Source organism: Orcinus orca, chromosome 4 (assembly GCF_937001465.1).
Source record: "Orcinus orca chromosome 4, mOrcOrc1.1, whole genome shotgun sequence".
In the NCBI taxonomy this organism is placed as follows: Eukaryota; Metazoa; Chordata; class Mammalia; order Artiodactyla; family Delphinidae; genus Orcinus; species Orcinus orca.
In genome coordinates this window covers 19,811,944-19,825,035 of record NC_064562.1, presented here as the reverse complement: position 1 = coordinate 19,825,035, position 13,092 = coordinate 19,811,944, and the positions used below count along the sequence as shown (strand labels likewise).

Sequence of the window (13,092 nt, the reverse complement as noted above, 5' to 3'; positions counted from 1 at the left end):
CACGCTAGGGGAGGGGTCGCACCAAAGAATCCTGGTTGGTGGCGGAGGGGAGCGGTCAGTTTTGGGCGAGTCGTGCACCCGGAATTGCACTCACGGGGACCCGCGGCCCACCCAGGAAACAGCAGGTGTCAACCCTACCGCAAACTTAGCCTAAACTCCCAGCGGCTAGCCTAGGGTTGCTGGAACTATCGGGGTTGGGTTGCAACCGGACCCTGGAGAGGCGGGGCCCGGGGCCGGGGCGGGGCGGCGCAGGTGGGCGGGCCGGGGCAGGGTGAGGAGGCTGGGCCTATAAAACGCCCGCCGCCCCAGAGGCGAGGCCGCTTAGTGGAGCTGGGGCGGGGTGGGCTGGGGGCGAGCGGGGTGCCGATTGCCGCTTGGGTCCGCAGGTCCCTAAGCCCCCGAGGGAGGGGCCTCCTGAAGACGGTGCCTGCCTCGGTTTACCCGCAGCTTTTTGGCCAGCGAGCGCGTCGGCCCCGGCGAACTCCCAGCAAGTGAGCCTGGGTGGGAGGAGCGGGGCCTGGGGGCTCCGGGGCTCCGGGCGCAGTGGTGAGCTCCGCGGGGCAAGCCGGCTCCAAGTTTTGCTAACTTTGAATTAGTTTCAGGTTGTGACTGTAGGCGTCTCCGCTCCCGGAGTTTTGTGAACCTGAGTTCCTCCCCTTTGGAAAAGGAATGCTTCGGCTTGTTCGCTCCGGGGACTCTGGGCATTTTAGGAGCCTCTGCACGTCTTGCTTGCTTTTGCAAATCTGTCCTTCTTGCCTCCTTTTTCTAGCGCCCCGGAAAGGCCGTTCCGCCCCGCGAGGGAAACAGAGCCGTTGACCATGGTTGCAACGGGCAGTTTGAGCAGTAAGAACCCGGCTAGCATTTCGGAGTTGCTGGACCGTGGCTTCCACCCGGGGAACCTACTAAATGGTGAGTTTCTCAACCGCCTACCTCTCTTCCTTCCAAAGGTCGCAGTCCCTGGATAGATGGGATTGGCGGGCGTGCAGTGTCGACCCCCTCCTTGAATGTTGGAAGTGCCACAAAATCCATCTGAGAGAGACTCCTTTCCAAACTTTTAGCATCTTCTGTCCATGATGGTGAGAAACAAAAGAAGCAAAAGATAAAACCCCAAGGGCTGCATCCATCTAGTCTGCGGCTAATAGACTCTTTGGGGCTAAAAACTGTACAGGTCCCTACCCTACATGGTTGTGAAGTTATGGTGAATTTTAAGTGTACAATTATGTGTGTTTTAACAAATGTATTCACCTGTGTAACCACTACCATCACCTTCTGCCCCCAAAGTCCCATGTACCCCTTTGCCATCAATTCCCCACTCTACCTCTCCCGTCCCCAGGGAAACACTGATCTGCTTTTTGTCCCTATAGATTACTTTCACCTCTAGGGCTGCATGCAGATGGAGCATGTAATATGTACTCTTTTGTATCTGGTTCCTTTCCCACAGCCTGATTTTGAGATCCACGCTGTTGCTTCTATCAGTATGTGTTCCTTTTTGTTTCTGAGTAGTATTCTATTTGTGGATATACCCATTATTTCATTTTTTAAGGCCAAAAGGAAACTTTAAAACAGCAGTGATGCTGGACATATTGTCATTTGCAATTTTAAACAGGAGTTTCTAAAGTAACACACTGCTCTGCCACTCAGGAGCTGTGGGCATAGACCAATTGCTTAAGATCTTTGGGCCTTCCTCATTTAGAAGGCAAAGTGGTTGATGATCTAATTTTATAGGCCAAAGCTCTAAAATTCTCTATTTTCAACGCAGATAAAATATGGAGCCTTATAATTTGGAGTGCATTTGTTTCAATTAGTTTAAAAAAAAGCAATGATCTAAGTTTATACGTGATGTGGAGAGAGGAAAATGCAGTAGCCAATGAAGTGCAGTATGCTTAGGGTGGGGAGCCCACAGGGCATCTGCCTGTGCCTGCTTAGTTGACTGTGTGTGGTGAGGCATCCTGCCAAGTGGTAGGATTAATTTGGAACGTAGGTGACCAAATGCAGAGCTATCTCCTTTCCTTTGAGCAAATCTAATTTTGTTTTCCTAGGAGTATTTTGTTTTGTTTGGCTACAAAAAACTACCCAGCCAGTTATAAATATCCATGTGAACCTCAGAGGTCTTCTCTTTGAGCAATTTTTAATCAAAGAGGTTGAAGCTAAAATTGGGATCTACAGGTCATTCCAGTAAAGACTTACAAAGAAAACACAAATTTAATTGATGTTTAATATAACTCATCAAAGTTCATTTTAAGTTCATCACTAAAGGACAATACCAAAAAATCTGTTTTTTACAATAATAAATGAATGTATTCTTAGAGTTAGAAGGTAATAATCCTTAGTCAAGAAAAAAATTAACATTTTTATTCCAGAACTAATGCATAGTCTCTGTAAAAGAAAATAAGAAAACCCCCATAAGCAAATCAGGGAGCAAGAAAGAAAAGAAAATCACTAGTATTCTAAGATAACCATAAATAGATTTGTGATGCGTAGTCAGATTGTGTGTGTGTGTACACATATAAATATTTTAAAAAATGGTTATAGCCTACCCACCTTATTTATCAAAACCTTTATTTCATAGGTGAACTTTCAGTCTCAGGTTAAATGATTTGCTTTATTACCCAGCGAGTTAACAGCAGAGTGAGATCAGCTGACTTCCAAACAAATATTAGAACAAGTAGCTGTAACAGATAGAAGAAATAAACAATGTTGCTATATCTCAGTGTGTTTTTTTCTGCTCCTGGATTTTTTTTTTTTTTAATCTTAAACTTCCATTTTCCACAGATTTTGACTACTGGGATTATGTTGTTCCTGAACCCAACCTCAACGAGGTGGTATTTGAGGAGACGACTTGCCAGAGCTTGGTTAAAATGCTGGAGAACTGTCTGTCCAAATCAAAGCACACCAAACTCGGTTGCTCGAAAGTCCTTGTTCCTGAGAAACTGACCCAGAGGATTGCTCAAGACGTCCTGCGGCTTTCCTCCACCGAGCCCTGCGGCCTGCGGGGCTGCGTTATGCACGTGAACTTGGAAATTGAAAATGTATGTAAAAAGCTGGATAGGATTGTGTGTGATTCTAGCGTGGTGCCCACCTTTGAGCTTACCCTGGTGTTTAAGCAGGAGAACTGCTCATGGACGAGCTTCAGGGATTTTTTCTTTAGTCGAGGTCGCTTCTCTTCTGGCCTCAGGCGAACTCTGATCCTGAGCTCAGGATTCCGACTTGTTAAGAAAAAGCTTTACTCCTTGATTGGTACAACAGTCATTGAAGAGTGCTGAAAGGGAAGCACTGGAAAGGGTCCTTTTTATGACTGGGTAATAAAACTTCCGCAGCGCTCCATTAAAGTCATTGTAGTTTGCCGTGCCTGCTCTTGGTAGGAAACCCCAAACTGAGTTCATCTTCTTTCTATTTCATATTCATGGCCACCCCAACTCTAGGGCTTATCTGGGGACTTTTGAAAAATGACCCACAAGAGAGTACATTGTCTACATTTATCACAGTTTTTACAAAATGGAGTGGAATGGAATAAGGAAAAAAAAGAAGCAATCCACTTTAGTTCTTTATTTGACTCCACAAGTTTTCCAGGTAGTCTTGCTACTAGACTGTCTGAACCCACTTTGCCTAGTCTGATTTTCATATGGCTTTTTTTCTGTAAGTTTTCAGAGTGATCCTTTCAATCACAGAATCTTAACTGAATGATGCTTAGCCCATCAAAACTTGCAAAAGCTCATACCACCCATTTCCTGCCCCTACTCACATGTTCTTATACAGGAGGATAGAATTAAGTAGGTGAGCTTAATTAAAACTTAACCCCACGCAAATGTGAATAAGGAATGTCACAGTAAGAACAGAGTTATGTACTTCTCTGTCTCTCTGCATCCTCTCCGCTCTTCTGTTTCAAAGAAGTGGCAAAAGCTTGAGCTACCATTTCAGTAACCACAGTATTGTTTTAAATAACTTTATGGTACAATATAAGCTCAGTTTTTCTAGTTCTTAAGTATTGAATTTTACCTTTAAACTAGAAAAATGGAAAATGCTGATTTTTTTGCATGAAGTTCATTACTTTTCCATTGAGTGAATGGTGAATGTGTATAAGGACGGGAAGTGAGTTCCAGTTCCTTTCTCATTCACTTGATAATCTAGCTTCTTTCTGCTTTTACACTTGATCTCAGATGGACCATCTCATCATGTCAGTGTCATCTCATCTTTGGCCTTTCCTGAAAACTAATGTAACTCGCCTTAACCTGAATCTTCAAAGGAGATAGCTGCACACTACCACTTTTAATTATTAAGATGGGTCTATTTACAAAGTCTCCTTTGACCATGGGTATCTGGTTTATAGTACAGACTAGAGAATGAAAGTCATGATCTAGATAACCAGTGCACACACCCAGCTTTCTTCATCCTTGGATACCTGTCCCTAGGGAACAATAAAGGCCTTATTTTTCTCTTGTTTCAACTAGCTAGATCTTTATCTTTTTTTATGTTAATGAGAGAACATAGCCAACACATTATAATGTTCATCCAGGAAGACCTTCACATCCTTGCTGTAGGTCCTGGATAAGGAGCTTGTTCAGGTCTCCTTAGCACCACTTTACATACCTGAGGCCAGGGTTGTAGAGACCATGGCTTCATCCTGGTGTAATTCAAAAGCAGGTGTGATCCTATTCCCATAAATGCCCTAAAATTTCACTATTCAAATCAGTAAGTGTTCTAGCAAATTGAACTCTTCAAATGCTTGGAAAGATACCACAAAGCCAATCTTACAGGATAAGTCGAGCTTGTTTTGCATGTCTATTATTGTCCAGGGCTCTGAAGGTCACTGTAATTCTGTGGGCGAGGAGTCTCTGGCATGGATGTAAAACTGTTGTCCTTTTTCTACTAACAGTTGTCTTTGACTCTCTTGTCTTTTACACTCACAAAATAGTGGTGACTTATAGAGACTCTTAAGTTAATATTCCTGTTAAAGGAAATTAAAGTTTGTCTATTTTTGACAATAAAGCATCATATATTTTTAATTCTCTCGTCCTCTTTGTCTTTTCTGAGTTTATGCAATGATCACCCTAAAATATATTTGACAATATTTGAGGGAAGGTGACAGAACAATTATTTAGCTCCTTTTTGACAAAGGCTATTTGTACCCTTCATTATAATATTCCAATTGTATATTGCATGTGCTTATGTATCAATAAAGAGTCATTTGCTTCATAATTTTTCAAATACAATAATATTTTTCACTGGAAGACAATAATTTGAGCTCCTTTAGCAACTGCCTTTGAAAAAATTACTCATTGTGAAAAGGCTTTTTCTGTAGTTTTCCTAATGGCCAAATGCAGATATATCAGATTGTAAGATCAGTATACATTTTAATTTTTACCAGAATATTCTATTAGAGCAACATATCTTTATAATTCCACAATCATTCATCAATTTGAATTTTTAACCTTGTCCACCTATCTTTTCTGTCTCCTCAAATTTGTCATTAGCTCAGATTTCTCACACTACCTAACCCACATTTAATGAGACTTATTACGTCTAGGCACTGTTCTAGGTGCTTTACATAAACCATCTCATGTACCCCTCATAACAGTCCTATGCAATGAGACCACTGTCATCTCCATTTTATGGATAAATGATCAGACGCAGAGAGGTTAAGTAACTTGCCCAAAGTCACTAAGTTATGCAGGAGATCCAGAGCATAAAACAGAGCCAGCTCCAGGAGCTGTGCTCACTATGCGTTCTCCAAATGCATGAAGGCAGCACAGACATCTTACCCACATCACCAAAGGACTGTAAAAATGATGTCAAACATTCGCCCTTAAATTCAAAGAAAAAATTCTTAATGTGATTTCTTTCCAGGTAGAAAAAAAGTAGGCAACTATTGACAGTATTCACCATTCATTGGAGCAGAGCTGTGCTTAGAATTTTAAAAGTTTCCAAATATTTAAAAAATATGCATTTCAATCCTGGCACCTTCACACCTATCTTTTGTAGTTGACCTAGTTACTTTCTCATGTACCTTCAAAAAAAGGTGTGATCTCTCCCTTATCTATTTCAATGGGGAATAAACTGTTAGCTAGAGTGTCTGATGGCCTCCTGAAAGATCAGATGTCTTATTTTCCTCTTATTAATAGATAGTATAATTTTATGGAAATGGATTCAATATCCTGATTCTATTTTGCCAGTGATGTGATCTATATCCTCATGGAGTCAGCATCATGTCGCACTATTCACAGTTTTCCCACGTGCATACCGGAAGGATGTACAAGTATAAAAATCTTAAGTCTATTGCACTCAGGTCTCAACTACCTATATCAGTTTAAACAAGTGAGAATAAAAACAAAAGTCCAAGGCACATCGGTGGCAGATGAGGAGGGACAGATACACGGTGACAAGCTGGGAGGAGGATCATGCAGATTTTCAGAACCCCGGACTCCTGCCTAGACTCTGCCATTGATTATAGACTCGCAATACTCCATTGGGTCCTCCACACCTGCCACAGGCAAGAGATGAGAAAGACTATGAAGGATCTCATGGGAAACTTGGGGGCTAGTTGTGGAAGTGATGTACATAACTTCTGTCTACATCCCCTGTAGAACTCAGTCGCATGGTCGCATTCAATTGTAAGAGGGGCTGGGAAATATGGTAGCACAGTGTGCCCAGAAGTAAATGGGCTTGATGAACTGAAAACATAGTTTCTGCTACACGGGGAGTGACAAGTTATTCTATAAAACAATAGACAGCCCAGACACAGACACAGGCCTATACATATGTAAATGGAAAGTTGATTTATAGCAGAGTTGGCACTTTAGAGCAATGAGCAAATAAATCATGGCGGGGACTTCCCTGGTGGTGCAGTGGTTAAGAATTCACCTGCCAATGCAGGGGACATGGGTTCTATCCCTGGTCCAGGAAGATCCCACATGCTGCAGAGCAACTAAGCCCATGCGCCACAACTACTGAGTGTGCGGTCTAGAGCACATGAGCCACAACCACTGAGTCCACATGCCACAACTACTGAAGCCCGCATGCCTAGAGTTCGTGCTCCACAGCAAGAGAAGCCACCGCAATGAGAAGCCCGTGCACCGCAAAGAAGAGTAGCTCCCGCTCACCACAACTAGAGAAAGCCCGCGCAGCAACGAAGACCCAATGCAGCCAAAAAATAAATAAATAAAAAATAAATAAATGATGGTGTTTTCCAATAATTGGAGCTATAATAATTATCTACATAAAAAAATGAAATTGAATGCATACAATTCCAGATTGATTAAAGAATTAAATGTGAAAGGGAAAGTTTTAGCTGACAATATAATTTTTATGATTTTGAAGTAGAAAAATTTCTTAAGATACAAAGAAATCACTCAAACTTTTTGTCTATCACATAACACTATAAAGAATAAAAATACAACTCATGAACTGAAAGTATCTTCTATACATATAACTGAAAAAGAGTTAGCAACCAGAATATGTTAAGAATTATTTCAAAGCAATTAGAAAAACACAAACTACTCAAAGGAAAAAAAATGGGCAAAAGCTTGAATAGGCACCTACAGAAAAGGAAACCCATATGGTGATAAACATACGAAAAGATGCTCAGTCTGTTTATTAACCAGGGAAATCCAAATTAAAAGCACCATGAGAAACCAGTGTATACACATCCACATGGGTTTAAGAAAATGAAGGGGGGGCGTGTTAAAATCTGAAAATTCCAAAACCTGGTGAGGATACAGGAAAGAAAGAATTATTCCAACATGCCGATATGTGTGTCTATGCAGCCTGGCATTATTTTGTGAAGTTGAAGATAAGCATATTTTATGAAATTAGACCAGTGTTCTTCAAACTTTCTTGCTTGTTGCACATCTAGGAGAATTTTGTAAAAGCACACCCTCTGCCATATTTTTTAAATTGCCATCCAAAATTTTCAGCCTAAGTTTAAAAAGTTGAAAATAATATCTGTTCAGCATGTGGTGAATATGATCTTTTTAAATGAAATGATTACATCATCTCGTTAAATGTTTCCAATGGAATGTAAATAGCATGGTAATTTAAAACTCACCAACTACTTAGAAAACGCTAAATTAGGTACATCAACAGAATAAAATTTTTCAGTGTTACTTTTTCTTTTTTCCTGTATCTTCTTAAAGTCTACTTTTTAAACTGAATTTTACCTTCATATATTTTAGACTTAAAAGTCTTTTATTAATATTTCTTCTCATAGTAAAAACAAGATTGTAAATTTAAATGACAATTTTTTAAATTTCCTGTGATCATGTCTTTGTTAATTTTTTATTGAGTTAAACTTATAAATAATAGGACACAATAATCAAAGCAACATTAAATATATTTTTGAATTATCTAAATACTAATAAGCAAAAAGTAATCTCTCTCAGTGAAATAATTCTTTTTTTTTACCTTGAACTTGGAATTTTTATTGTTTTGGTACTGAGTCTTTTATTATAAACATTTTCCTTGTTAGAATGAATGATCATTGTATAATGACCATTTTTGATGACTAAGTAATATTCCATCTAGTTGAGTTACCATAATTAGCCTAATCGTTCCCTATTGTTGGATTTCTAGATATATATATATTACATCTTTCTTATCCATTCATCTGTTGATGGACACTTAGGTTGCTTTCACGTCTTGGCTATTGTAAATAATGCTGCTATGAACACTGGGGTGCATGTACCTTGTATCTTTTTGAATCAATGTTTTTGTTTTGTTTGGATATCTACCCAGAAGTGGAACTACTAGGTCATATGGTAGTTTTAAGTTTTTTGAGAAACTTCCATACTGTTTTCCACAGTGGATACACCAATTTACATTCCCACCAACGGTGCACGAACTGGGAACACTTGTTACTGCATCCTCACCAACATTCATTATTTGTGTTCTTTTTGAAGATGGCCATTCTGACGGGTGTGAGGTGGTATCCCATTGTGGTTTTGATTTACAAGTGAAATGATTCTTTTAAAGTCGTGAATTAATTTATAGGTATTGTTTTTGCTAGAATTAGAGGATTAAGCATCATTTCCTATGTTTTGTCTCTATAAATGTAAGCTCTGAGAAAATATATTAGCATCAATAAGTAGATGGGAATACAGAAAATTTGCCTATTACAAAACCAAATTGTAATCAATATTTGAGCTACTTATGCTGAGGTACAGGGCATCAGGACTTCAACATATGGATCTGGGGGGTACACAATTTCACTCGTAATGGCAGACGTTCAAATAATGAGCTTTCTCAACACTATCCTAGAGCAATAGTTCAAACAGTCCTGTTGTTTGGTACCCTAGAGGTTATTATACCCCTGAATAAAGCATTATAGTAAGATGGGCCAATAGTGAAAGGCATGTCCTTCGTGAAGTGAGGGAAAAGGACTGTTACAGGGGAAGTGAGCAAGTTAGACCTGCATTTCAGGTAAGTTCTCAGGGAGATCAATTTTAGGAAAGAGTATACATAGAAGCAAAGGGTTTGGAAATTGGTCCCCCTAAAACTGTGTGCTGCACATACCTCAGGGAAAACATTTGTTTACCCCTGTACTAATTTCCCAGTTTTAAGACTACTGCCTTGGATTCTTGCACCCATGTGCCAGGAGACGGACAGCTCAGCATCACACTGTTTAGAAGACTGGTGTGGAAACAACACAAATGTCCATCAGCTGTAGAATGGATAAATGAATTGTGCTATGGCCATAAATGGAATGCTAAACAACAATGAAAATGAATGGAATCTAAATTATAAAAGACCTGGATGAATCTTTAGGATACAATACAGAATGCAAAAAGAAGTCATAAAAGAATAAATAAGCTATTTTTTACATTTATGTAATGATTAAAAACAGAAAACTGAAATATTTACAGATACAAATATATGTGGCTTATCTATTTAAAAAATCCAGGGATTTATAAGCACAAATTTCAAGCGAGTGGATACATCTGAAGGGACAAGAAAATAGGTGGAAATAATGAGGCACTCACAAAAAACATCAAAGGTGATAGTAGCGATCTTTATCTTTTAAATTTGGAGGTAGGCATGCATATATTGTTGAATCCTGGCTCCTTACGCTTTACATGCATTTCATACATCTCTTTTTGTACTTACTTAATAGTAAATAAAATTTCTTAAAATTTTAAAAGGCTATGGGGCAGTTTAAAAATTTAAGCAAAGTTCAAACTATATCTCTACTTAAGAACTTCCTATACTTACAACAAGTAAATATTCACTAAATCAGCTCTAAGAGACAGGAGAATCTGAGGATTTATCTGGGCCATTAATTTTTCCTAATTTGAGCAAACTGCAACAATTATCACAGCCAGCATTCAATTATTCTCACCACAGAGGGCAACCATGGAGTAATTCATGAAAAACAGCATAAAATGCAAAAAACATTACCATTTGGCCATGGGCTACATATTATTAATCTTGCAACACATTTACTTTTGCAGAGAATAATATAAAATGATGTTTATTGCTTGAACACACAACATGTGAAAAATTATGACAGAGCATGCCGAAGAATGCAGACTATTTGAAAGAGGCTGCTGAGGAACCTGACCATCTGGATAAGTAAGTTTTGATCTTATTTCCAGAACTGATAACTAGGTCAAGTTATTTACGTAATAATATTAGTTAATGATTTGCAAATATCAAAAAAGTCTTTAATCCACTCAAATCGTGCTGAAGGAAATGCAAAGGCAGACAGATCAGATCTCAAATCAAAACCCAAATTATAGCTCAAGTTTGACTTTGCTGGGAAAGAATGAAGGAAGTTTTTTCAACCTTTTTCAGGGCTAAAATCCAGACTAAAACCATTTGGAGGGAGTTAAAACACCATTTTGCAATGTTCTATCAGCAACAGCATAAACAACTGTTACTGTGTTTCAGAGAATTCTCTAGGCAGCTACCACATAAATCAAATAGAACTTGCTATAATAGGCACTGTGGAGTGTGAAGGAAGTAATAGCAGCAGCAATACAGACAAGTTGTAAAATGAAGTGAAGAACTCTAAAGGGTCTAAGATTTACCCTACTTTAGAGGTAACATACTAGCCTGCCACAGTTTCATGGATACTTGTAGAAGACCCCTGGGATAAAGACAAAGGATTTTATCATATTAGCCTGCCACAGTTTCATGGATACTTGTAGAAGACCCCTGGGATAAAGACAAAGGATTTTATCATATTAGCCTGCCACAGTTTCATGGATACTTGTAGAAAAGCCCTGGGATAAAGACAAAGGATTTTATCATATTAGCCTGCCACAGTTTCATGGATACTCGTAGAAGACCCCTGGGATAAAGACAAAGGATTTTATCATATTAGCCTGCCACAGTTTCATGGATACTTGTAGAAAACCCCTGGGATAAAGACAAAGAATTTTATCATACTAGCCGGCCACAGTTTCATGGATACTTGTAGAAAACCCCTGGGATAAAGACAAAGAATTTTATCATGCTAGCCGGCCACAGTTTCATGGATACTTGTAGAAGCCTTCTGGGAAAGAGACAAAGGATTTTATTACTCAAGAAGCATGAGCATCAGCATGTTTGCATCAGTCCCCTCATCCCTGCCAAGGCCCATAGGAGCAATGGTGTTGGACCCAATGGATGCCTATGGGTTGTGTTACAGGCGTGGAACCCTGAGCTTAGGGAACCCCAGTCTTTTATAATGGGTATGCCTGCCCTTTGCTCCAGAGGAATATACTACCTATCTTCCACTGTTGATCACTATACAAACATCCTTGAAAAGATAGTTCAGACCAAAGGGCAATCACTGCCTCACTTGTAAGAGATGCAGAGACATGAGCAACTCACAGAGAATTGCCTCCCAACAGCCAGTGTTAAGACCTCAGCCTGCCATTTGTTGTTAAAAATCAAGCACGATAAACAAATGGCTTTCCTTCCCTGATTACAAAATATGTACCCAATGACAGAGCCTCAAAATATTAAGTGCAAATTCATAAAATTAGAAAGTTGAGCGATTTATAATCATAGTGAATGATGTTATTATACTTCTCTCAATAATTGAGAGATCAATCCAAAAGAGAATTAAAGAAGTGAAAGATTGAATGACACCATACATACTGTATTTAGTAACCATGCATAGAACTATAAACCCCCAACTTATAAATACATATTACTTCAATATCTACAGTAAACATATCCCTAAATTTATCACATTTTATAACACATAGAAAACATTAAATTAACAAAGACTATTCTAAATAAATAATAAAAACGTGAAAACAACCACAAAACTTCCATATATTTGGAAATTTAAGTACAAATATAATTCATAGGTCAAAATAATTTTTAAAACTTAAAATTTAATGATAAGGAAATTGTTACATAGTAAAACATCTAGGATGCAGTTAAGACAGTACATAAAAAGAAATGTATAGCCTTAAATATTTATATGAGGAAAGGAAAAAAAATGAAAAAACATTTTTGGAAATGAATGAGATCTTAAAAAGCTATACAGGAACATCTCAAATGAATTATTGATCAAAAAACTAAAGATAAATTAAATAAGCTTGAAAACTGTTAAATCCTAGTACCCAGTTACTTTATAATTCTCTGTATTTTTCACTGTGCTTGAATATTTTATATTCTTAAAAGAATCAGTATTTGTGAGAGGATTTACTCAAGGGATAGTGTTGCACATAGAATGTGGCAGCAGCAGAAGTTCTGAAATCATTCCGAGCAACTTTAAGGCAGACTTGCATGTTTATCTTTGTCAATATTCAGTAACTGTTTATAAAACAGATTAGGAAAAGGTCAGTATGGCCCAAGGCAGAGGCCTGTGGGACGTCACACGAAGAAGTACAGTTTCTACGTAATTGAGCTAGTTCATCTTTATAAGCAGTGAGGTACTATTATAATGTAGAATTTGGGGGAAATCAACCAGAAAACATTGTATATAATGAATGGTTTAGGAGTGATGAAGAGGCAGGAGGCAAGAGATCAGTGAAGAACCAATTGAAATACCTACATGGGAGGGGAGAAGAGTCTAAACTAGATAAGAAACAACTTATGTACATTAAATATAGTAATAATGATGATGATAATTAGCTCAAGAGCCATTACCAAGAAAAATGAACA

The 13,092-nt window shown here is 38.6% G+C and overlaps 1 protein-coding gene and 1 long non-coding RNA gene across 2 annotated transcripts in view; one reads left to right on the top strand and one right to left on the bottom strand.

Moving 5' to 3' along the window:
• The window catches only part of LOC125964250 (uncharacterized), a 75,375-nt gene that overhangs the window by 47,369 nt on the left and 14,914 nt on the right, over nt 1-13,092 (bottom strand). The window lies entirely within an intron of this gene.
• Nucleotides 317-5,003, top strand: DDIT4L (DNA damage inducible transcript 4 like). Its single transcript, XM_004263564.3, has 3 exons — nt 317-491; nt 770-909; nt 2,773-5,003. Exons 2-3 carry the CDS (start codon nt 819-821, stop codon nt 3,261-3,263), a joined length of 582 nt encoding a protein of 193 aa, XP_004263612.1. The 5' UTR covers nt 317-491; nt 770-818; the 3' UTR covers nt 3,264-5,003.

Bases quoted from the DNA above. Each gene is read 5' to 3' on its own strand.
- DDIT4L (XM_004263564.3), top strand. From the start codon at position 819: ATGGTTGCAACGGGCAGTTTGAGCAGTAAGAACCCGGCTAGCATTTCG. The intron at 910-2,772 runs GTGAGTTTCTCA...CATTTTCCACAG, and splicing joins CCCGGGGAACCTACTAAATG to ATTTTGACTACTGGGATTAT.